Below are 25502 nucleotides of genomic sequence, written 5' to 3'. Positions count from 1 at the left end.
TCCATCAGCCTGAATGCAAAGGTGTTTATCCTTCCCCTCCCTCCCAGCACATGAAAACCAGCTGCCTGCACGATGCATTCATTTAAGGTGGTGACTGACAGCTCTGGGCCCACAGGAGAAGGTGAAGCTGTCAAATGCTCTTTATATCTTTAATTGTCTTGCTTGGAAAGAGGCATTAAGCACATGATCCTAAGATGCAGAGATGTGGTGCCATGGCACTCTGATGAGGCTAAAGGACAGTGTAGAGACACATTGGAACAGACAAATAGAAACCTCAGGAGTGTCTTCCATAAATTCTACCATCAAAAAGAAACAATCCAAACCAGCTCCAGCTAAAAGCCCAGACTCACAATCCAGTTACTGTGACTGAATTACAGCTTATCAGCTGAGTGGTGGCAATGGTTCACATGTGCGCTTGTAAGGTCCCACAGAACAGAGCTAATTTGACACAGTTTTATGGTGGGAAAAGCCAACTCAGTTTCCCTTTCAAGTGCCACAAGCAAAAGCATGCAGGCACCAGGGGCTGGTGACTCATTACAGGCAGCAACTTGATCGAGTCTGAGACCTAAATAACTTCTTGGGTCTGCAGAGAGAGGTACACAGGGAGAGATTTGCTCACTGATGGAGAACCAAGCGCTGCAGCATCGTCACACCTACAGTACATCTCTACCAGGAATCAAAATGAAAACGCTGCAAGAGCTTAAAAGGAATTCTCTGTAAAAAGAAAACCCCAAACTTGCAGCTGTTACAGGCATCAATCTATTGTCTCGCTTTAATATCTCCTTCAGCCCCCTGCAGAACACAGCTGTCCCCGCAGGGCCCACCGTTTCATCCATCAAGGCTAACGAGGCTGAGCCCAGACAAACACAGCCCTCTGCAGAGGAAGGAACGTGGGTGCAGTGCCGGGTAGCGGTGGCCGTCCCTCGCTCAGAGCGTTGTGCCATCTTGTGGCAACATTGCTCTGCCACAGCTGGCAAAATCAGAGCTCCAAGGTATGTGAGTGGGAAAAAAAGGGAGGGAAATATATTTGAGAAAGCATGTCTTAAATACACAAGAACATAAAACAGCTGCAGAAAAAGCTTTGGGAGGAAAAGGCCAAAATGACATCAAAACAAAGATTTCTAGAAGGGAACTCCAAATGCATACAGGCCTTGAGATCAAAGGAGTGGGAGCATAACGCAAAATTTGTTCGATATGAAGTACAACTACACATTGTTCAGCAATATTTAGCAACATCTGGCTGGGCTATGGAAGATGGTTCTGTTAACAGTACCTAAATAAGATGGAAAGAAACCAGAATCTGGAGTTCAAATGTGGGGGTGAAGGAAATCCAGAAGCTCAAACCTTGAAGATGAGAGAAGTGAAAAAGCAACACAGGTAGAAGTAAGGAAGAGAATGCCTACAACTGGCCTGCAGGCTGCATTATACATTACCAGTGATTGTCTGCTAGTAAATTTTTGGGACTTACCCACTGCTTCTTCTTGGTCTGGGAAATCAGCTGCTTGTGCTGGCCTGCTAACTTCTTAATTTCTTCTAAAAATTCTTCTTTACATTTCTCCTTTACTTGCTTACATTTTCTGTCCATCTCTCCTTGTGCATTGGCCACGGCTTTATTGACAGCCTGCCTCTTCTCTTCTTCCATCTCTGTACGCAGCTGCCATAAGAAAGTAAGTCAGCAAAGTAAGTCAGTCTTTTCTAAACCGATATGTTCATATAACTCCACAGTAAGAGCATGAAGGAAAGTACAAAGTGTAACATCTCTAAGTTCAATCAGAGGTACCATTTTGTTATTCATTGTCAGAGGAATTCCTCTGCCCTTGTATGAATAGCTAGAGGTGTGTTGTCTTAGCCCTACAAGATTAACGCCTAAACTCTCTACGTTCATTCCACAGTCCTTCCTCCCGGGGTAAATTCATTGTTTTCTTGAGACAGATACTTAAGTGAGGTCAGATGAACCATCCTCTGATTTGTCCTGTTTCCTCCAGCCAAAAGTGACCAGCTCAAACTTAGATAACAAATTTGTAAATGTTACTGTTAGACAAGAAAACTGAAACAAATTTCAGCCAACCTCTTTAATGTTTAGGTCAGAGGTTTGTCAGGAGAAGAACTGTTTATGAATAGCATTTAAACAATGACATTGTTTACAAACACCCTTGACAATGCAGACAAAGAAAAGCTTTGGAAATGGATAATCATGAATGAACAATCAGTTTCACTTTTGGATCACAAACTGATTTTACTGGACTAGAATCAAAAACAGCAAGAGCTTTCTACTGAAACCAAGGCTGGTTGGTAAAGAAGTAGTCAGAAAAGCAATATTGAAGACTATTCTTATGTGGTCTCTTTGAAAAAGGTTTTTTACCAACTTTCTAATGGGTGGATGTTACTAAAGTAGAAAAGAATGTAGAAAAAAAATCCGAATCCCTCTCCTCCTCTCCTCAAACCAAGGTGTAGGTGGTGTTTGACAAGTGTTACCTTTTCCACTGCCTCTCGCACAACTCTCTCAGTTTCTCTTTTGTGATCAGCTTTCATCCTGTCCTTGAAATCGTTAAAGATTTTGGTGTATTTGTCATGGCACATGTTCTGACACACTCCATCATTATTGGTCTGGGTGCTCCGGTGCAGCATTTTCGGAGAAGAGGCACTTAACTTCTTGGTCTGTGTTGAGACTGAAACTTTCTCAATGGGCTGAGGCATTGTGGGAATTTCCTGGCTTGAACTTACTGCTTCAGTTTCAGGTTCCGGCTCCTACAAAGAAAGAACAAACTTGCAAATCCAGGTATCAAAACAGAACAAGTTAACTCTCAAATCTCCCTGGAGAAAAAAATCTTATCTATCTCACTAACAGCAGCACAACTAACATGAAAGGTGTTTGCTGACACTGGGCAGATGGGCTTTCTGGGGAGGCTTTTCTGACCTCAGCTAGGAGCTCTCCTGAAGGAAGCCACATTCACCACCCTCACTTCCCTAAAAGTACCATCGACCTCAACAAAAAGTACCATCTCCCCAAAAGTACCACACCAGATCACTGAAGGCCCAGTGGCACCAGTGAAGGGTTACTGCAGGCTTTTCCCCCTGCCATTCTTCCTCAAGAGACAGTGTGGCCACAGTGCCTCAACTTCTTTGGCAAACCCAGGGTGCAACAGACTCTGCTGGAGACTGCAATATTCCATTTATTTCATAGGACTGCTGCAAGGATTGATTAGTACTTCAAAGGCGCTTTGAAGATGAAAGACTAATGAGCATCTAAGTCTTGACTCCAATATTATAGAACTTGGATGACCACAGAAGGTTTCTGTAATTACACAATTATCAGGGAAGAAATCATAGTTTCTGTAATGTACTGTACTGAATTGGGACTAATGCTAGATTTATGATTGCCTACGCAACTGCCCCCTTGTGTACAAGGATAATAATACAGTTCTCTAGTTCCATGACCACGGGTTAATGTTTCCTCAACTTCATTCAGTTTGTGAGGTGGATAGATAAGAAAGGAAGTTCCATGGACAAGTCTGGTTATGGTGTTTTACAAACTTAATACTATTGATCTTGCAAAATACTTCTGAATTGTTTTTGCTGTAGATTTACTTAGCTAGTAGAATTGGCTCTATAAAAATAATGTAGACTGACACTGGATTTATTCATGATACAGAATATCACCATAATGACACCAGTGGCTTGAATCTGGCCCATACGACTATGTTTGTTAGCAAGGAGAGCAAAGCTACAGGGCTGGAACTTCTATGATTAATATTACGAAATCAGTAAAAAGTGAAAGAATCCAAAGGTGCACCTTAGAGAACTTCAGACTTTTTGTACGTTGCTATCTCTGCAAACATGGAATTGAGGTTACTCACTTCTTTCTTAAGTTCCATACTCTGGTTACGTCGTCCTTTCTTTGCTCTTGGTTCCTGAGTAACCTTCAGCTGTGAACAGTATGAAAAGAACACTGAATCATTCCAAGCAACAGTTCATATGAGTAGCATTCATTGTAACACGAATGATGTGTGTCTTCTTGGTGTTTATTTGCAATTACTTAATTTAGCAAACAGAAAGTTGAGCATGGTTCTTAAATAACAAGCACACACAGTAAACTTGCTCTATTATCAGTGACAACTACAGCCTGATAAAGGAACAAAACTCACAAACGTTCTAAAATTCAGTATGTATTTTCTAAAATATCTTTAATCATTCTTTGCTTCATTTCACATTCAAATGCTTGTTTTCTGGAATATTCTGATATCAGCAACTCATAATTAGGTTGCGGATCTTGATGAAGCCAGAAAGCAACAACTTTCATAAAGAAAACAAGCATAAAGAAAAGCAGTAAGATTATTGAGACTTGCTTTAATGGATAATTATTGTATACATGAAGGGTTATCAGTATATTGTGCCTGAAAAATCCCAGTCTCTAGCAAATAAAGAATTAAGATCTAAGTGAATGGTGTATCATCTTACAGTGAAGTCTTTGAAGCATCCAGTACTATCTAGCATCAATGCAAGAATATTGCAGATTACTTCAGAGCTCTGAGTTTGATTCTTATGTTCCTCTGTTTGGAAACCAGTGAAGGAGGTACAAGCATTAAATAAGTGAGGGATGAACAAGTGAGATGGGATAGAAAATATGCAAATAGACACTTCAGTACCTGAAAAACTGGGGAAACTGTTACCTGTCATCATTTTTGTGACTGTTTTCTTGTTTCATTCTATGCTGTTGCATGACTGTATATACAGCCATATCACATTAAATAAAAGGGGCTACAAAGGCTCAGTTAGGTAAACCAAGCAAAAAAGTAAACATCTTTGGTAAGACACATCCCCATAAAGCAATATCCAGTTCTATTGAGCCATATGTTTACAGCCACAAATCAGATGACAGACCTGTTCAACTACAGGGTGGAGAAGAGGGTCAAAACACACCCATCTTTTAAAATACAGATTCAGAGAGAGGTTGGTGGTTTCAAATGAGGAAAGAAGATGATGCCAGGGAAGAGGCTGCCAAAATGCGGTGCGGCATCCTGCAAGCTATGAAAAACTTCCTGCCAAGTCAGGGATTGCAAATATATAACACTCCCTTGGAGTGTTTGATAAGGGAATTTCCAGTGCAAAGGTTTCTATCCTGTCCCTCAGATTTGTTAAAGCAGTGTAATTTTTCTTGTTTTGCAGAATTATTTTGGAATTACTTTAATTAGTTGCTGGTCACATGCTCCTGATGTTCAGTGTTTGCACCTAACTTTACTTGGACTTTCTAATAGAGTCAAGGTTGGTGTCAGGAATTGGTAACCCCGAATACAGTCCAGAGTGAATGCGCTCCAGCTGTGAAAAGGCTGAACAGATACAGGGATGAGAGTTCAGCTTGATGAGAGTTCAGGAAGGCAGTGCTGCCATCCATGATATTTAACTTGAACATGTCCACTTAACTTTAAAAATCTTGGACTGTTCTCATCCAGGTGCTGTAGATGACAAACATTCTGAAACTTCTCAGACGTCATCCAAGAAAAAGGGGAAGAGAAATAATTTATATTCTTGCTAACACTAAGCTACAAAATGTGGGGAAAATAAGTCTTTGAATCCTCCTACAGTCACCATAAAACTGCAGACAGAGCACAAGGCTAACTCAAAAGTACATTAATCAAAGGTATGTTTGTACCCCACCCTATAATAAATGTCTCTGGATGCTAACATTGTGGTGGTACTCACCTGCTCATTGCTGGTGGAGGAGATACTTGACTCTGCCTCCTCTTCCCCTTTATCCTCATTCTTTGATTTCCAGAATCTCCCCTCACGAAGAAATCGCTGGTGCAGTTCCAGCTCATCACAGGCCTTCTTCCACCCCATGCTGCGTTTCACGTGCAGCCGATGGATGTTAACTGTGATATCCTGGATGTTTTCAGAGGGGATCCAGGCCCTATTGAATACACATAGAGGTTGAGAAACACAAAACAGGGATAAGAGATCTTGACTTAAAAAACAGACTTCTAAAGCAGCTTTTCAGAGTGACCAAGAGCTGACAATTCCTATTTATTTAGAATCTTCCTATGCTTAACACATTTGAAAGATGTGACAAATTAGACATTAATGTTATTATAAGCACTTATTAGCTGTGCATGCTGAAAGTCTCTTTTGCTTTTGATGAGATGCGGAAATATCTTTAATGAAGATTCATTTGCTAATTCAGTTTAGCCCTTGACATCTCCTAAAATCAGCAAGGTGTGTACCAAATTCACTTTGAATATAGATACTTTGTGGCCTGGGCTCCTGTCTATCAGGACTGAACTCATACAGAGGCTGTCATGCTCTTTTCGACTGAATTCATACCAGTGATATGGTTCCAAAAGTACTGCAGGAAATCTTGGTATTTCATGCAACAAATTAAAGCACGTTTAAGTTAGATCAAAAGCAATTAAAACAAACAGTTCCATAGAACACTGCTACTGAAACCTCTAGACCTTTTGGGATGCTCCAAAAGATACACTTTCCCAAAAACAATGTGTTAATTTACAAACATTTATATTCCTCTGCTCACATATAGGCACATAAATTAAGCAGGAAAAAACATCAGTACATCCACTGTAGCCACCCTACAATACCCTTCCCAAATGCTGAACAAACAAGTGGATTTGGAAGTCAGAAGTTGTGAAGTTTCCAATGTAAAGAGTTATTCTCTCAAACCGCCAACCAGCTCACAACAGGAATTCGGTCAATGTTCCAGCAGTGAGACAGAAATACTTGGCATGTGTATTATGTTGCTAAAACCAAACCAGAAAAGCACACGGTGTGAATGCTCAGAAGAGGACAGCGCACTAAGTTGGTACTGCTGGTAGTACGAGAGCATTTCTGTCCAATTTGTACTTGGGACTGGATTTGTAGATTGTTACTGCTTTGAAAAAACAGTTATCTGCACAGAAGTTCGTTTGCTTTCTTTAATTAAAATAGCGTTAAGTAACAGCTCTATCAGAACCGTGGAAAGGGAATCTCTGAGCCATTTGGCAACTTCAGATGTGTTAGACTGAGCTTTAAAGTTTCTGAAACAATTGGCTTGAAGTTCGCTGAGCCAGGATTCACACCATGACAGATGAGATAAACTCATTCTAAGCATTGTTTTTAGAAAGCAGCACATGGAATTAATAAATTACCTTTGGTGGTGATGACCAAAAAAGCGAACATCAACTTGATTGTCCTCCTTCTGCATGACTTTGGCTGGCCAAAACCCAAAGCCTTTCATTTTGGCCCAAACCAACTCATGATTGGGTATCTGGAAAAAAATGTTGTATATATTACTGGATATGAAGCATGATATTAATTTCTACCGCAAATATTTTACTGTAGTGCTATGCTAGTTTCTTAAGAATACAGTTGCTGTTTATATCTAATGCTTGTTTTCAATTTTATCTTCTTACAATGAATATTTCTCTGTAAGATTTATTGCTTGAATTATCATCAAAAAAAGACCGTTTATTGAAAACATATATCTTGAGCATCCCCCAAATTAAACACATCTTTGTCCCTTTCTAAAGTTTTATTTCTGTAAACTCCTTATTTTCTTGTGAAAGTGCTGTAACCATCTGATAATTGAGTTTATTACACATATTGATACAGCCTTCAACCAACATTTTGCTTGTGTTAAATATCTAGACTTAGGAGAGTTTAATCTTACATCTGAAACACGCTTACTGAAATGGAATATTCAATGCATTAACGAGACCAAACTGCAGGGATTAATACAGAAAAACAAACAAAAATACGTGTCAGCAACATACACAAGGATAGCAGAACCAATTGTCAGGTCGTGCATTTGACAAATAGAAACAGTTCTTGCAAAGCTGCAGTTCATCCAGCTGAAAAACAAAAACAGATATAAATAAACTCCAAAAATCCCATTTGTATGAGCTCAGTAGTGTAAGTGGCAGAGTTTTTCAGCCCTGCTCGCTAAATGGGTGGCACTACTTCGGTGCAACAAGGTATAAAATGAGATGTCTTAAGAGCAGATGAAATACAAGATGCAGCAACATTATTCATACTTTCAAAAAGCATGGGGGGAAGGGCTTAATTGAACACTTAATGATTTATTAAAGCTAAAATGCACGGTTCTTTAAATTCATCAAAATTTAAAGCACATTCTGAAAGAAAAAACTCTACTGAGCAAATGTGACAACCAACTCATCTTTATGTTCCGGTCTCCTATGAATATTGATAAGTGTTTCAACGACAATTACAGAACTTGGTAGGAATCCCATTTTAGACCGAAATTATGCAAGCAAGTACAATCATTTCTAGTCCAATCATGTATTACTACATTATTTCCAAACTAAAACTTAATCATTTTATCCAAATGACAGTCAAGTTGCAAAAGAAAGAAAAAAAAAAAAAGGAAAAGCAATTCTGAAACAGTAGCTAGAACTTCAAGTTTTCATAACAAGAAGAATCATTCTCTTAGATTCTAAAGCAAAAAGCAAATAGCATATCTACATCTTGGTTACTTGGTGCTACTTACTTCATGACACGTGTCTTTGTAAAGCATCCTCGCTATGTCAGCTTGTTCACTGTCCGCTATAAATTAAAAATAAATGCTATGAACAATCACAGTACGATCGCTGTGCTCACGAAGATCTGCAGCTGCTATGACTTTCATGCTGTAATTGTCTTGCTTTAGAATGCAAAACGTAATTCAGCCACTTGGATAACCCTTCCATTTAAAATTTTCTAATGATCAGTTCTATATTTGCTTGCTCTATTGTGTTTATAACGCAAAAACACTGTTGGGAGCTTTTAAACCAAACAATACAAACACAGATCTGAGGAGCAGCAGCAGCAAGACATGGTTGTTCTAAATACAGATCCAGTTTCTTTCTCTGCTATCATCTTAGTAATTGCCCTAAAACATGGTTCTCTGCAGTCACCACTGGAATGAACACAGGTACATCTCATAAGTGTTTTCTGCTTAGAGAATGCTTCAGAAACTGTTTATCATTATGGGTTTTCCCTGACACTTGTATACATCCCTATTAACACTCCCTCTCAGCACTCTCCTTACTAGCAACAGTGTGGGCTGCCTGACACAGTGCATGGCCTGGTCCCAGCCTTCTCCCAGTTCCCCTGAGCTGCCTGTGTGGGACAACCACAAGCCACATCCTTCCTGAAAAGACAGCTCTGGAGAACCCTGTTACTAGACCTGGCTCTGACTTCTAGAAGCGGTGGTGGTGTTTCTCCCTACCATCTATACTGTCACACCTTACTAAATAATCACTAAACACCCTCACAGTGGCTGGCAGCTTTTCTGATGGTACCAGTATTTTTAAGGGGATGTAGATGTATCCGCTGTTGCAATATGGCAGATATTGCCAATGATTTTGCTGACGCAGCACATCAGAAACTGTACCTCTTTCTACTCCAAAGCAACACGCATATTCTGGAAGAAACCTGCAGTATAGATTAACTCGTGGCTTTGCTTGCAGAAGAAACAGGATGGCAAAGTTGCAAATTCCCACTGATAGGCTTAGCAGAGAAGATGAAAATAGGCATGTAGCCAGTGGGCAAGAGCAGACCCTGCCGTCAACCAAGTCCTCTCACAGCTTACTTTGATTTGTAAGGGCTTTCAAATAACTTCATCTAAATGTAAGATTATCAAATACTGAAACCAGTCCTGAACTTTTGAGCCTCCTATTGATGAAGATAAACCAAATAACGTAAGTAGTAAATGTAGCACTTTACCTCCATAGAAAATCACTGTGTTGTGTAGAAGCAGCTGCGCATCTGCTTTGAACTCCTCATAACTCCGGTACTTTCCTTCATTTACTTTCTATACAAAAGAAAACAGGATTGTGAAAAAACTACCAAAGTGCTTTACCTGTTTTATGCAAAAAAAGCCTTCATGGAAATCCACATTATGCAATACAGATCAGACACTGCCCTTCCAGCATACAGAAGTAATACTTACAGCTGTTTGACATGGTTTGTTAGCACCTGAACACTGGCCTCATCGGTTCCTTCATGCAGTGCTCAGTAGTAAAATACTTGCTTTAATGTTAGATTGAGTTAGAAAAAAAAACCAAACCCTCTTTGTTATGACAAAAGCAGTAAGATGTGATCCAAAATGCTTGTTCAAATAAAGGTATATTCCCTGAGGTGAAGATTTTACATCTTAAAATACATGCCAGTTTCAAACCCATGTTGACTGCTTTTATACTTCTAGGATTTTCACTTGACAGCGAGGGTTTTCTGAGGCAGTCACTGCCTTAGTCTTCCAAACTCATAACAAAAGCCCACAGGGAGCCACACAGTTAATTTACCTAGTGAGATCTTTTTTCTAGTAAGGATGCCATCTTTTCTTTTATGCTCTTTGAAGAACTTCTATGAATTCACCAAATAAACTGTCTTCAATTTCAGGCATGTTATCAAGGCCAAAAAGACCCTCTGAGGAAGTGCGCGAAGGTGACACAGTGAAAGGGAAACCTGACCTATTTTCAGTTTTAGGCACTTCAATCCAGCCCATTATGCATGTCCCTAAAACTGTCAGTGTGGCTATTGTTTATCCATGTATTTCAGTAACAAAAATAAAGCAATTTGTTGTTTTTTTTTTACATCTACTTTTGTAAAGAATGATATATGTTAGCATGTTATAGCAATCAAGCTACAACCATAAATAAAATGATATGCTATCCAGTTTGGTCATGTGTAGTTCATTTACATGAGTCACAATCTGACCTTTTCTGAAGAAAAAAAAAAAAAGAACATACTAGAACTTTATTCTTGGAACAATTAATGCAAAACAGATGTTAAGTGAGTCCTGTTTTTCTGTGATCCACAAAATGATGGGTTCTTTATGAATCATTCAGATGTTTCTCAAGTTGATGTCTACACAATGCCTCAGTGGTTAAAAATGTAATATAGTAAAAAACATTGGGCCAGATATGCAAACACAGGCACTAAAGAATAAATTCAATGACCTATATAAAGCATACTTTTTAAAAGAGGATTTCAGCTACCTGCAGCTCCTAGTAAAATCTTAGTATGAAAGGAATTGAGAATACTCAATGTCTGAAAAACAGGCACCATCCAAGACATTTTCACTTGGATACCTATTTATAAGGAAAAGTATGACATTTTAAGCTCCTATATTCAATGCTCAACATAAAGCTGAAATACTCATTAATTAAACAGGATTGTGCTTTAGTTCTTAAGGTTTATCTTCAGTGTTAAAAGACACCTAAACAGTGTGGAAGTTAGAAAGGAAATCACTCTACCTCCTGTATAGTAGGAACATCAACAGCTGAGTGCACCAGCCTCCTATACATTGGGTGTTTGTTGTCCTTCCCTTTCTTGTTTAGATCTATAGCCTGAAAGGACCATGAGACAGTACAAGTTATTGCATTGAGAATCTGCTTAAAGCATATACAAAAGATTAAATAATTGCAACAGCTTGGAATATTTCAGGTGGAGAACAGACAAGGCCCAGCTGCAGATCAGCAGTCTTACACATTAAATGTACTTCAAACCTGAAAAACATCAGTTTCAAAAGAGTGATGGGCCCATTGTATAAACTCTTCCTGCCACAATTCTATTAACCTTAGCTATGAAACATGATAAGTGTATGTTGAAATACACAAACTGCTTATGACAAGGGAAATAAAAAGACACCCTCTTGTAGGCCTTCTTCCAGCGCAGTCACACACACCAGCTGCATTGCATCCCCTACAGCACACAACACTCTGCCACGTGTCCCTGTTTCAGACTCACCCGCTCCTTCATACGAGAGACTATGAACCGCAGGTATGTGCTCATCTCTTGTTTACTCGTGTTTTTCTTCTTGATGCTCTGTCAATGAAAAACGCCATCACGTCATTTTAAACCGGGGCTTCAAAATTCATCCAGCACAAATTTTCTCAGTGTCACAACATCTTTTGAAAAGGTAATTCCAGATTAAACTGGATCGGAAGAATTTTTAGGGGAAAATCTTCTCTGGGAAAGTGGTAACACTAACAGCTCATAACAACCAGACATGTTGCTTTAAATTACGACTGGGCTGAGGACTTCAGCTATACAAAAACTAACAGTTTTATTTCCCCCTATATTCATACTACTTTGCCAGAACTTTTCACATTAAGAAAAAGTGTCTTATTAGAATAAAGTAATGAAGAAAGGCATTATAATTCATAATTCATCTTTTTCTTCATTAGCAAAGCATTAATATTTTCAGTAAAATAAGAAAATACTTTTAAAAGAATATCCTGCACTATCTATTGTGCTTACTAGGCAAACAGGCACCATATGGGATGCACTCAAACACAGGACTGCTGTACCCACTAAGAGCTCAGAGTACTTTCTGCTGCTCAAGAAATACAGCAATTATTAGTTTTTGTGGTTCTTCCTTCATAAAACCTAATCCAGGTTTTGGAGCACAGTTTGCTTCTTTCTAACAGTTCAGGATCCAGAAGGTTTCACCCCCATCTCAGACTAGTGCAGAGTCTTATCCTTACCCTTCAAAGCCAACTCAGGCTATTGGGGAGCTTTTCATGCAGAGAACATGCCGCTACACAGAGGGTTGCTCTCAGGTGCCTGGCTCTCCTACAGAACAGCCTTTCCAAGCTCGGGCTGCTGGCTGTGCACTGTACTGCATGGCCTTACAACAGCTGCTATCTCCTCTTTGTTCTTGCCTACAGGAGCTCTTCAAAACAAAACTGCAGTGAAATAGCAGCATGGGTTCCAGGCTTATTGTCTGGCAGTGGTTTTTGACTGCTTACATCTTTAGCAAAAATGTTTACTTCTCCTCAAAACTCTGAATGCAATGAGTGCCAAGCTGAGTTCTCCCCTTCTATGCCTCCAATCACCACCTGTATGTAAAGTGCGGGGACCAAATACTTTAGCTACACCTGCCCTTCAATCTTTGATGGCCTTTAGCAATATCCACATGGATGACTGCTGTTTAGCCAACAATATTATGTATGATGCACATGAAGTAACAGAATCCAGTTTACCACATAGTACCACATGGGTACCTAATGGGTAACTAAGAGAGGCTAAGAGGCTTACAAACTATTAATCACTAGAAGTGAATTATTTTTTACTGAATTATTCATAACAGACCCTGGACATAGAAAGGGAAGATATACGTTGAGCACAGAGCAACTACTGTTACATACTTACTTAGCAGAGCACAAATTACATGCTAACTCAAAAAAGAAAGACAAAAGGACAAAAAAAAATTTGCTTTCTGGTTGAGTCTGCTCTGCTTTCATTCCTTCTGAAAGACACTGAAGACACTCAAAACACAGACTGGCCCTATTGCTACAGCAAGAGTGTAACCTATGCATCTCAGGATTGAACTTCCTGCCTCCTTCTCAAATTAATTAAAATCTGTACAGAGCACTACCTGTGAAGAGGTTCATTCAATTGCTTAGCAGTGCACATAAAATCATTACTGTCTGTGCTGACATATTTCTACCTCACCACTGCATGCTATAGACTGTACCTTCACTAGCCCCATAATCACAAACATATATAGATACTACAGTACACAAAGCAGCACTGCGGCTTTATCCTGTAAGGACAGTGCCCCTGTTGGGCAAAGCGCAGTACTGTGGAAAGGGCCAGCAGATCTTTCTAACTCTCCTATCATATTTTAGCATTATTTTCACAGCGTTAATGCATCCTAGACTGTCTGCTCAGACTCTGGAATGAAGCAGAATTTTACTCTGAGCCCTACGTCTGAAGCACCTTCTGTATATCTCTTTAAAGTAAACATGGCAGACAAAGCAATCTGCCACAAGAACATGCATTCTAGTTAAATTCAATTAGCTATTCAGTTCTGCATCAAACAACATTCCTACTCAGCTGCAATGCATTAAATTTTCTGCATTATGAAATGCAGCTGTTATCTTGTCATTTTATGCAAGAGCGCTGTATGTTTGCCAATGACATACCGTTTAAGCAGGCTCCTCAGGATGCAATAAAATTAACTTGCAGAGATTAGTCTTCTCTTTCTGACACGGCTCTGAATATATCATCCCTTAAAATATTTCAAAATTCACATGAACCTTTTTTCATGCCCTGATGGGCAAGACAGTTTGTAAGAGACCGTGTTAAGATAGATGCTTTACAGACTTATCCCTCGGGTCACAGTGAAAGATAGATAGCTGGCTTTGTGTCGTTATTGATGTCAGCAATTAATATAATCTTAAGCATCAATGAAAATGATATAATTAACTTGCCAATTCAGGCAAATTCTCCACATTTCCTTTAATTCTCTATACTGATTTATTTTAATGAAAAAAAAAAAAAAAAGAAAAAAAAAGATCTTCAGGTTGCTCTACTAAATATTAAAAGGTGATGAATTAGGGAATAGAAGCCCATGTGCCAGCACAACGTCTTTTTACGGCAAGGTTACTCGCCCTTCATAGAAAGGTATAATTAAACCACTTCATTTGCTTTTGAACAAGTTTACTCGCTAGGAGATACCTAAAGTTTGGAAGCTTTAACCAAAAACATGGATTTTCTTTTTCATCAAACTAATATGTGTTTTGAAGACCCGCCTTGCTGTGGGATTAATCAAACTAGACACACCTGAAGAATAGTTAATATTAGATGAGGGACATCTTTAACATAAATGATATTGTTCTAGGAAAATTTCCCAACTTTCAGGTCCCTTTACAGACAGAGTGATATAAAAGCAAGAGCAGATGAAAATTAGGTCTTCTAATTTCTTGCTTTTCGGAAAGGAAACCAATACTGGTCACTCATGAAATTGCAGAAGTGGTAATATCTATAGTGTATCTTTTCTCACAGTCAGATCTGAGACACACTATTGAAACCTTTTTAAGAGACTGTTAAGATTCAATCCAACCCAAACAGATTTTCAGGATCATTTAATATACAGATTGTATTGGTTCTGGCTGGAATGCAGTTTATTTTCTTCACAGCAGCTCGTATGGAGCTGGGTTTCAGAAACATCACCAAAACTATGCTGATAACACAGGGATGTTTTAGCTACAGACCAACAGAGTCTGCAGAATATCAAGAACTTCTTTGTTTCTCTGTATACCTGAGTGAACTGATAGTGTGCAAGAAGTTGGGAAGGGATACAACCAGGCAGATAACCCAAACTGACCACAGAGATATTCTATCCCATGGTTGGATTACATGATCTTAGTGGTATCTTCTAACCTTAATGATTCTACAGTTCTCTAAGTCTATCACGCTCAGCAATAAAAAGTGAAAATGGGTGCTTTACGGAGGTTATCAATCCTTAGCTCAGGTTCTAGCTATTGGTTTACCTATGGGAGGTGCTGAGCTATTGCTTTTGCATCACTTTTTTTGTTTTGCTTTGTTTCTTCTCTTCTTCCACTTCTCATCTCACAAGGTTTTCTTGCTTAAACTCCTCCTTTTACTCTTTGCCTATCCCACAGAGGAGCAAAGGGGTGAAGCCTGCGAGTAGCGGTGCTCAGCTGCCTACCAGGGTTACCCCCTGGCAGGGATTATTTCCAAGTCACACCAAGTTATAGTGAAATCAGCAGCCTTTCCACTTGGAATCATAGTCAACTGCCAGGCAATTATGCTTACACTGTGGGTGCAGGAGCACAGCACTTGAAAATAGCAATCCTCATGTAGAAGATTCATAACATCTGGTAGGTAAAAGGCCAAAGCTGCAACCTAATTCTGCTGGTAGGTGCAGGAAATGCTTTACATATGCATTACCTTCTGTGGTACATCTATTTCTTAGAAACTGGTACCTGAAGACTGGATTTATGTTATGATTTGCATTCATTATCCCAGACTAATAAAAGCACTTAGCTGGGAAAGAGGGTGGCAATACACTGCACTGTGAAGGTGCAAGTTACTTAGCAACCCTGACAGGCACAATGCAGGAAATCACTGCCAGGCCTGATGAACTCCCTGAGGTCAGCACCAGCTGAGGGGACTCCCGGGAAACATTCCATCCTGATTGAGAACTGTTTATGGTGGAACTATCTATGCTTCACACTCTGAGGTACAGAGGTTTCCTTATAGCCAGTGATTAACCCTTTTTTCCCCATTCCATTCTCAACTGTCAGGTGTATGCACACACTGAAGTGCTCCACATCAGAGCAAGAAGCAGCTCAGTGTTGGATTAAGCAAAGGCTGCTCAGTGACAGACACATCTTTCTAAGTCACCAGCTCCATTTCCAGAAGTGGTTCAGATTTCCAGGGGTGCATCCACAGAGGAGAACTAAGTGCACAAGCCCCCCATTTGTTCACCAATGTTGTTTATAAGCTCTCTGCTTTACCTGCTGGCCCTCAGATTTTTTTTTAGGGTTTAAATTTACAGAGGAATTTGGTGCTAATACACAGATAAAATGTGTATAATTATGCCAGACCCAATTTATGGAATATGTTCCATCACGTAGTTACTGTACAGGTTCTGGCTGTGATAGTTTTCTTCACGGGAAGTTCCAGATCCACTTCACTTCAGTAATTTTCATATGCATGTGCTTCTAACTTTCAGCCTCACTTGTCATGTTATACCTACTGCTGACTGTGAACTGCATGATGGAGAATTGTTATGTACTCTATGAAATGCTCACTACAGTACCAGAACTCCAAAACAACCTATTCATGGAACACATCAGCAAAGTATTTCCTATCTTAAGCTCTACAATTTACTTCCCTTGCATATGCACAAAACACAGAAACACTGAATAACTGACTGCCATAGGTAAATTGGTTATAATTCCTTGTACAGCCCATGCATGACAGATCAATGCCTGATCAGATGTTTGCAAAAAAAACCAATGACAGCAACAACAAAAACAACAAAACAGCCCAGGGAGACAAGTGAAAGCAAAATTCTTCCTTTCTGTTTCGCTAATTAAAATTGTATTCCTCTGGGACAAAATCCATCACCATGCATCATTTTGCCTTTCTAAAAATATATATTTTTAAAATTTAAGGAATTAATCATAGGCAGTTATTTGATTTGGGATCAATTTTCTCCTGTTCAGACTTCTTGTATACTTCTATTTTCACAAGCAACAACACCAGAAACATTGCATTTTCGCACTACTTTATGTAGTTCTGAGGTACTAAATTAACAACTGGATAAGATTAATTTCCTCTCTTTATCCAACCAAAGAGTGGCAATAAGCATGCAAGCCTCCCGCACCCTTCAGAGACCCAGCAGACTGACCTTGCATTGCATCAACCATCCCAGTAGTGGGAAAAGGCTAATGCAATCTCTAAGTCCACTTGATACCATTTTTCTCTAGTGATCTATCTACCAGGAATTTTGATGATAAAACCAATTTATTTCACTTAAGACATTGAATAGTCAGCAGTCAGGGAGTATCTTCAATCACTGCAGTATGGTTTGAGTTGAACTTTGCTTGGCTTTTGTCTCCTGCTGAGAATTATGTAGGGTATAAAATATTCAGATTGGTTCCATAAAGTTAAAAAAAGGAAAATATTAAAAAAAAAAAAAAAAAAAAAAAAAGCCAAGAATGAGACATTCTTGCTTATGGATGCGGTGGGGAAAAATTGCCAGCAGGGAAACAGAGTTGAAAGCACAGCTTGTGAGGGACCATTCTAAACGTTATAGGAGAAAAAATATTTCCAAGTTATGAACAAATCCTTGGCAATGTCCTTTATAAAATGCTTCTGAGTAGTCAAGTGTGCAAGATAAAGCTGTGCAGGTTGATTGAACTAGTACAGCCAGCAATTGTGAAACAAATAATCCAAAGGCTTGCTGACCTTGGCAGCATTACAGAAGCAATCTTTACATAAGAATGAAGTGTTCTTAGATTATTTCTCCCAACATATTAGGTTTCAAACATATTTCCACTTCACCTTTGTAAAGAGCTTGGAGATCCCTTGGTAGAATGTCCTGTGTCCAGTCACAAGAAAAAAAGTACAAAAATATACACATCTCTCTGTCCCTATTACTTGCATTGAACATCCATATTTACTGCAGATAATACAAAGTAAATCCCATTGCCCTTACGCAAGATAGTTAAGCTGGCTGGACATCAGCCAAGGTTCTCTAATCTACCATAGTACTTTGAATATAGGCCTCTCTCATTCTTTTATAATAAAATCAGAGCAGTCTGTTCCTAGGAAGGTGGGGGGAAAGCAGTGGAAGAATACTGAAACCTGACACAAGCAAGCTAATTCTCATCTAGACCTCTTCCTTTCTCCCCGGGCCTGTGCAAACCTCGTTAGTCCCAGTTTGCAAACTTAGGGTTTCAAATGAACTGGAGTAATTATCAGAAGAGATGCCAGCACAAGGAAAAAAGGGATGATGTGGCATTCAAAATGGCAGTATTCTTATAAGTACGTTGGTCACCACCTGAGGCACTGAGCAAGCCAAAGGTGTCTGGAGCAGGAAGGATGTAAGAGCCCCTGAAACCTCTCCTTGTATAACAAAAAGGGAATCAATAGGCAAAAGGACACACTTTATATGGTCTCAGATTCATAGTATTTTCTTAAAGGTAAATATTTGTTTAATATCAGTGCAGTAAAGTATCTCAGAGCTCTAAGATGGAAGTCCAACTGATTTCAGAGCAGATCACCCCACAGATCTGTGCACTCTGCATGGAGCAGTTCAGCTCTTCCATTCTGCAGACATCCATCTTATAAGATAGATGCCACAAGCCTCCTAACACACAAGGTGGCTTAAATCATTTACATTTTCTCTTCCATCAAGTGTAATCTAAAGTTGTTTGCAAACTAGAGTGGAGACTGTATCAGGTTTATCTAATCTTAACTATTTGTAAGAACTATCAATATTTATTATGGGAAATAATGATTACTTTAAAAATTTAAAGCAATTATTCACACATCTACTACCATTCTCTGTTTTGAACACAAAGAATACTGAATAGCTAAATTAAATACTGGCACTTTGATTCAGAAGGATACAGAACATGTTCTTATTCTCAACTGCTTGCTTCCAGCCACCAGGATAGTTTTTAATTCCCTTGCACTTCCCATACACTTCAGTATTTCCCTAAATCCTGAGAGCTCCCAATCTGAGGCAGAAGGTGTCAGGTTTTTACAACTGGTTCTAAGGTAACAGCAGTCAGAAAGTGTTGTTTTGAAAGAAAACAATCCATATGTTAAAAAGAAAGCAAAACACAACACTTCTCTGTGCTTAAGAAGCACTGACCCCTAATGTCGGTTGCAAGAGATCATCTGAAGGTCAGTCCGCTGCCCTACCACTAGACCTCAGCCTTTGGCAAGGAGCTTCCTCTTCCTCCAGTAACCCAAGGTAGAGAGCAACTGGCAGATCTTTATGCCTTTTATATCAATTATTTTTTCTTACTCACTCATATGCTTTGTCCCCTATTGAAGGAAGCCTAGAAGTGAGGTACATTGTGGGAGGTTACATAGAGGTGAAAACAGGTAGGAAAAATACAAAGCTGATGTGAAGCTGAGTACCAGCAAGCACTTCCATGACATATGTCTACTCTTCTAACAACATGTAGACAACGTAACTGATTGTTTTTCTATCGTATGTAAGAAATAATTCTGCTGTCACCCTACTATATTCATAAGAAAAACAACTGTAAAGAAAAAGCAGCATAGATACAGATGCAATGGGTGAAACCCATATTGACTTTTTCATGCCAATAAATGCATAGCAGTAAATGAAAGGCAGAATTTGACCCCTTGGTTTTAGACACTGCAGCTGTCAGCAACATGATTGTGGCTTTATCATGTAAAATATGATTCTAATAAAATATTAGGAATGCGATCATCAAAATACAAAAAAAAATTACGTTGATTCATTAAAATGAAGTTAAGTAAAAACAGTAGCATCTTATACAGCAATCTACTTACTCACATTGAAGATTTTCACAATATACTGCATTCACACATTGCATACATACGTACACACATTCCCACACAGTATACTGTGTGCTTTCAAATGCATACATAAAACTTGCTGGAGTCTTCAAAAATAACCATCTGCTACATGCACCATCATTCAGTATCTCTGTACAGATGCTCTAGGTATGTACCATTGTTAAAATATTCAGTTCTTTATCCATTAACCTGGCCAGACCATCTGGACACCTTAATGAAACTATTCATGAATAGCAACCCTCTAATCAGCACATGAAAGCTCATAGGTACTCACCCTGCAAACTGGGCACTGCCAGTGACTACTGCTGTCTCTAAGCCTGAACTCATCAGACAAACACTTGGAATGATACACACGAAAACACAGGTCACATATCAACACCTCTCCAGGCAAATGGCATTCAAAACAATACCAGTCATGATTTTCTGTTTCCCAGTCCTACAAAAAATACAAAATATTTTGGTATGATATTCTGTCAAAATCTTCAGGAACTAAGAACAAAATCGATATATGTCTTGAAATCCAGCAGCAATTAGACATTACAAACAGTTTAAGAAGTGTATAATGCTTAAAAGACAGGGGAAAACCTACATGCTTAAAGATCTTCATCAATTTAATATGCGCTAACTCAAACAGCATGTGAATGCCAAGTTTTAGCTTTTTCAAGTGTCTGATCGATAACATAATTTCAAATATAAGCTCTGTCCACAATGAAAAGTGGGTCTGTTTTCTATCCTTGTATACAACGCTGTTGTCGACCTCTCTGTAGTAGACTACAAACAAAAGGCTGTGCACTTCAATTGAGCATACCTATTTCCTCGGACTATGTCCCCTTGGTTTGATTGGTACAGTATATTTTCAACTGTAATATTCTGAAGGGCGGTCCCTTCCAGTCTTTACTCTCTTTAAACTGACAACTTTTCCAAGTGTTAAGTTACAAGGAATACATGAAATCATGAACCTATAATTGCAAGAAATGTTTTTGCTAAGCAATCTCAATACAATTCAAAAAATAGAAAATGTTTCGCTTGCAGTGCCCAATAGCACTCATTCCTGAAATGTCCTACAGAATTCAAAGGATATGGTTCTGCTGATATACAGATGTCTTCAATGCACTCTTTCTTGAAAATTCAGCCCCAGTGGCCAAATTCTGACCTTTGAAACATGTGCGTAAGCTTTGCTGAAGCAACTGAGAGCAGCATGCATATAATTTGGAGGTAGAATTTTGCTCTAGGAATCTCTAGCACTAAAACCAGACAGAATTGCCAGTGGCCACCATAAAATGTTTGTTATCTGAAGTGCTTTACTTGTCCTTACACTTTGAAGACAAAATAACTGTCATGTCTCAGATTAAACTCCCAGTGCCTTTTAATGTCCAAATGTCACTTTTCAGTGGGTTCAGATGTCTGAAAAAAAAAATTGCTCCTATTCTTCAAGAAGTTATCTTGATAAAAATTGGATTGAACTTTTTTAATGTCACGTTGTAAAGGTGGAGTCTGCAGCTCCCACCACTGGCCTGAACAGGCTTTTGTCCAATTCTCTGTTCCCATACCTGGGAAGCAGTGCCCCTCAGGTCCATAGGTATCAAGTCCCCACCATGGAGTGGGGAAAGAAGTGCTATGAAGTGGCACCTCCAATCCCTTGGGCTGAAGCAGCCGTATCCTGTACAGTACTCATCTGACCAGAGTCCTCCACAAATATAAGACATTTCAGGACAACCCCAATTGCCTACACTAAAGTTTATACCCATAAATGTTGGAGCATTAAGAGAAACAAACCAATAAAAAGGGAAAAAAAAAAAAAAAAAAAGATCCTTAACAAATTTCTGTCTCAGAACTTGATCATCTTTTGTTGTTCAAATTATCAGTGTAACTTGACTCTTCTCTTGGCTTTGTTCTTATTCAATTTTACGTATCAATTCTGTGTATGAATGGCAAAACAATACCACTTAATTTAGCTATTAAGAATGTATTCTCATTTCACCAAATCTTTCCCCTTCAACAAAATCCAGTGGCAGAACACTTTGAGAGTCCTTTCCTTGCAACAGTTTAGAAATAACTAAAGATACTGCATTGTAGATGCATGTGGTTTCTCAGCAGATCGACAAAAATCAGGATATTCAATACTTAGCATAATACTTTTTACAGAACTGCAAGATAAATAAGTCAATAAATAAGGGATAAAGGGCCAATCAAGCAAGAAAGGTTTGACTGAAGTTTTGTCCAGAGAAAAATCACATGAAGAAGAGCCCAAGAGATTCTGGCTACTGAGGAATTTACTGCAGCAAAAGGATTCCAGGATTTTTCATTTTTATTCATATTTGTTACTTATTGGTATATTCCAGATATTCCATTGTTAGGAAATATGCTGGCAAAGAGATGTGGAATTTAATAAGCATAGGGAAACATACTTGTTGGCAAGAAAAACCATGTGCTCAAGCCAGAAACCACGATGTTAAATAAAACACCAGAAGAAGCTTCCTTGAATAATCCCAATCGAAAGTTTCGAAAATATCATTAGTTCTAAATAGGCATCACTGGGTTTATCACAGAGAAGATTTTTAGTTTAATGCAGTATATTTAGTGCAAAAGCATACACAAAACATTAATTTATGCAATATATCCATAAAGTTAATAAAAGAAAACAAAAACAGGTACATAGCCCTTGTGAGAAGCTATACTATTGCCTTCAATAGCAAGGTCAGAGGCAGTAATTTTGCTCCAGCGGCAGTGAAATGTTACTGCTTCTCTCGGTTTGCATGTGTTTGAATGGGAGGAGAAACGTGCTCCCAGGAGATTTTTTCGTGCAGGAGACCAGATTCATTTACAGAGCTCAAACTGCCTGCCAGTGCTCGGGGTAGGACAGGTCAACATCCTCCGCCAGCTGCAAACGCGGTTAAGTCTGCATTTACGATATACACCACCAGGTGTCATCAGCCACTCCGAAAATGACTGATTAAAGGGCAACCATTGTAACAACATCTTGAACTGTAACGTGTGAGTAACCACTTCCAGCCCCCAGGAGAGAGAAAAATCATCAAACTAGATACATACATAATGCAGACTAAACTCGGAATTGGAAGTGATATGGATGATGGTGGTGGTTAATATAGCAAACTAAGCTATCCTAATGGAAGACAGAAACGTAATAGAAAATATGACAGAATTCAAAACCACATAGTGCAAAAATTGTTCACCTTGTTTTTTGCTGCTGTCTGGGAAAAAGGCTGCATACCGTAGGCCTTTCAAAATAAAAACAAAACAAACTTTGTATCTATACTGTAATCCGTCCGATTATCAGGATATACACAAGGCTAGAAAGAATTCATGCACAGTGACCAGGAAATCAATGTTACTTCTAACATCTGGCTGCATACATTTCCTCTTGCATTTCTGGAATGCTAATGTTTTAACCACATTCTGTCTCTTTACAACATCCCAGGTATTTATATGATTAATAGAACCCAACACCCATCTTCTTCCCCATATACACACCCACCACCAGGGAAACTGAGAAATGTTCAAGAATATTAACGATTATTAATCAATGATACAAAAAGCTGTGTTGGCTCCTGTAAAGTGATTTGCTGCACAAACCCCAATGAAATCAAACTGCATATGATCAAAGATGAAATTCCCACTTTATCAATACAACTCACAGTCCTTATAGTTTTACAAAAGGGGACACGTGTTCCTGGGGCCATACAGAACCAAGGCAGGACCTCCACCATAGGGACTCAACTTGCCAATATCCTCACTCCCAGATGGAGGGCAGGGAAAGCCTCTGGGTCACCAAGGGAATCCTCCATTGGCTGGAGCCAGCTGCCCAAGTCTAGTGGTACCCAGGGACTGCCCACAGCTCTCAGGAGGGAGCGAGGTTGGCAGCAGAGCTACATAGCTCAGATGGAAGAGGAGGCCTCTCCCTTTTGTTTTACTCAGCTGCTCATTGCTTTTGTAGATACACGCATTAGCACGGCAGCAAATGTCTGTTTGGGGGATTTTATTTAATAGCAAAAGAGCTATGTTCTGTTAAGCAGAGTGGAATCTTGCAGCAATATGGGTCACTTGTGGTCACTCATTCTTTATATTCAAATTGGTCAAACATTATATCACAAAGGTCACTTTGCACTGACATAAATAGCAGTTGAGATTTCTCAGCAACATGAACGAAACAAAGCAACAGTTCTGAAATATGGCTTAACTTATGACTGACACATAAGCTTACTTGTTCATGATTTGTATTAAGTAGGTTGTCTGAAAGAACATACACATATTTATTCTGGAAGAACAGAAAAATAACATAGGGCAGAAAATGTCAGGCTACCTAGAACATCTGACACTTCGAAGAGATAAACCCAACAGAATAGAATGAATCATCATGTCGTTGCCTTTACTGTAAAATGAAATATATAGTTGTTGTCAAGGAAAGAATAATTTTAGTGCATAAAGAAAACGTCCATTATAATGCAGATGTACATGGAAAAGAAATGCTTACTCATTAGTAATGGAGATTTACGTTGCTGTAATTGAAATAGGGAATCTGTATGTTGGAGAACGTGACGTTTTGCTGTACAATTAGTATACCATTAAGGAGGAGACATACTGACAGTAACATTATTTCAGAGGTCACAACTACAACAATTAGGCCATTTCCATACCTTACCAATACCATAATTATTGCACCAAAAAAGAGATATAAAAACAAACAGTAACTTTTCATTTTCCCATAATTTATATGCAGTCATTGCACATGAAAACATTATAACCTCTTTACCTAGATTTTGTCTAAAAGGACCACTTTGCCTCTTTAAAATGTACATTCCATTAACATAACTCATTTCTTACCTGTTAATCTGTTTTCTCCAAGTCCCTTAATGGTAGCCCAGTTACTCGGTAAAAAGTCACTCTACTATCAGGTGGAAGAGAGGAAAAGGGAGGGGGGAAAAAGGCAAAACTCTATTCACAAAACTCCCCTCTATGGGGATTTGCTGGTTTCACACAGTTGAACTAGATTTCCCAAGCCATCCAAATCATGGCTATCCTTTGGACCCAACCAGCAAGCTAAAAAAAAAATAAAATGGGTCACATAGATAGAAAAACAATTTTAAGTCAGTTATTTCTTTGGCGCAATCATGTTTATTTATCAATAACATACATACAGTTCTGTTGTCCTAAATTCAATATGACGCAAATGAAGGAAAGCATTTTCCATGGAGCTCATGGTTCCCAGCCTTTTCCTTTATGGCATTTTGTCCTATTGTACTCTTTGGCCTTTTTGTCGTTGTTTTTTATTTTTCCAGCCAGTTGGTTTCAAGGGCTTCCTCAGAATTTCTTTGCTGCTTACCTATGCACTGATGTGTTGCTTCTCTGGAACTCCCATTCACACCCACACACATGCAGTTCCTTTCAGACCAATGGATTTTCATTCAGACCCACCTGTGCACAAACCCATGGTCAGCTCTGTACAACATCTGTGCTTTAGAGAGTCTCTACAGCTCCAGTTGTCTTCTCGTGAATAGAGAACTGTCTTGCTCCAATTTAGGAGTGAGGCATAGGTTCTTTTGATATGCTATGCCCAGCGTGAGATTAAGAAGAGCATTCAAATGTTGATCCGACCAGTTTATTAGAAATGATAGACAATTGAGGGGATGGGGAAGGGAGAGCGAAGAATA

General features: G+C 39.0%; 1 protein-coding gene across 4 annotated transcripts in view; it reads right to left on the bottom strand.

Annotated features, from left to right (window-relative positions):
- The window catches only part of ZMYND11 (zinc finger MYND-type containing 11), a 99503-nt gene that overhangs the window by 5122 nt on the left and 68879 nt on the right, over positions 1-25502 (bottom strand). For 2 of the 4 annotated variants that reach the window (XM_015853065.2, XM_015853064.2), the window contains 12 exons: positions 23028-23072; positions 20108-20269; positions 11737-11814; positions 11244-11336; positions 9712-9799; positions 8495-8550; positions 7761-7838; positions 7137-7255; positions 5701-5908; positions 3858-3926; positions 2476-2748; positions 1469-1654 (listed from right to left, as the gene is read on the bottom strand). In XM_015853065.2, coding sequence (XP_015708551.1) covers positions 1469-1654; positions 2476-2748; positions 3858-3926; positions 5701-5908; positions 7137-7255; positions 7761-7838; positions 8495-8550; positions 9712-9799; positions 11244-11336; positions 11737-11814; positions 20108-20269; positions 23028-23072 — 1455 coding nt within the window. The remainder of the gene's footprint in view (positions 1-1468; positions 1655-2475; positions 2749-3857; positions 3927-5700; positions 5909-7136; positions 7256-7760; positions 7839-8494; positions 8551-9711; positions 9800-11243; positions 11337-11736; positions 11815-20107; positions 20270-23027; positions 23073-25502) is intronic. The other 2 variants (XM_015853067.2, XM_015853068.2) reach the window with 2 other exon arrangements.

Source organism: Coturnix japonica, chromosome 2, assembly GCF_001577835.2.
Source record: "Coturnix japonica isolate 7356 chromosome 2, Coturnix japonica 2.1, whole genome shotgun sequence".
Classification (NCBI taxonomy): Eukaryota; Metazoa; Chordata; class Aves; order Galliformes; family Phasianidae; genus Coturnix; species Coturnix japonica.
The sequence above is the reverse complement of the archived record's forward strand: the minus strand, read 5'-3'. Positions and strand labels throughout refer to the sequence as shown.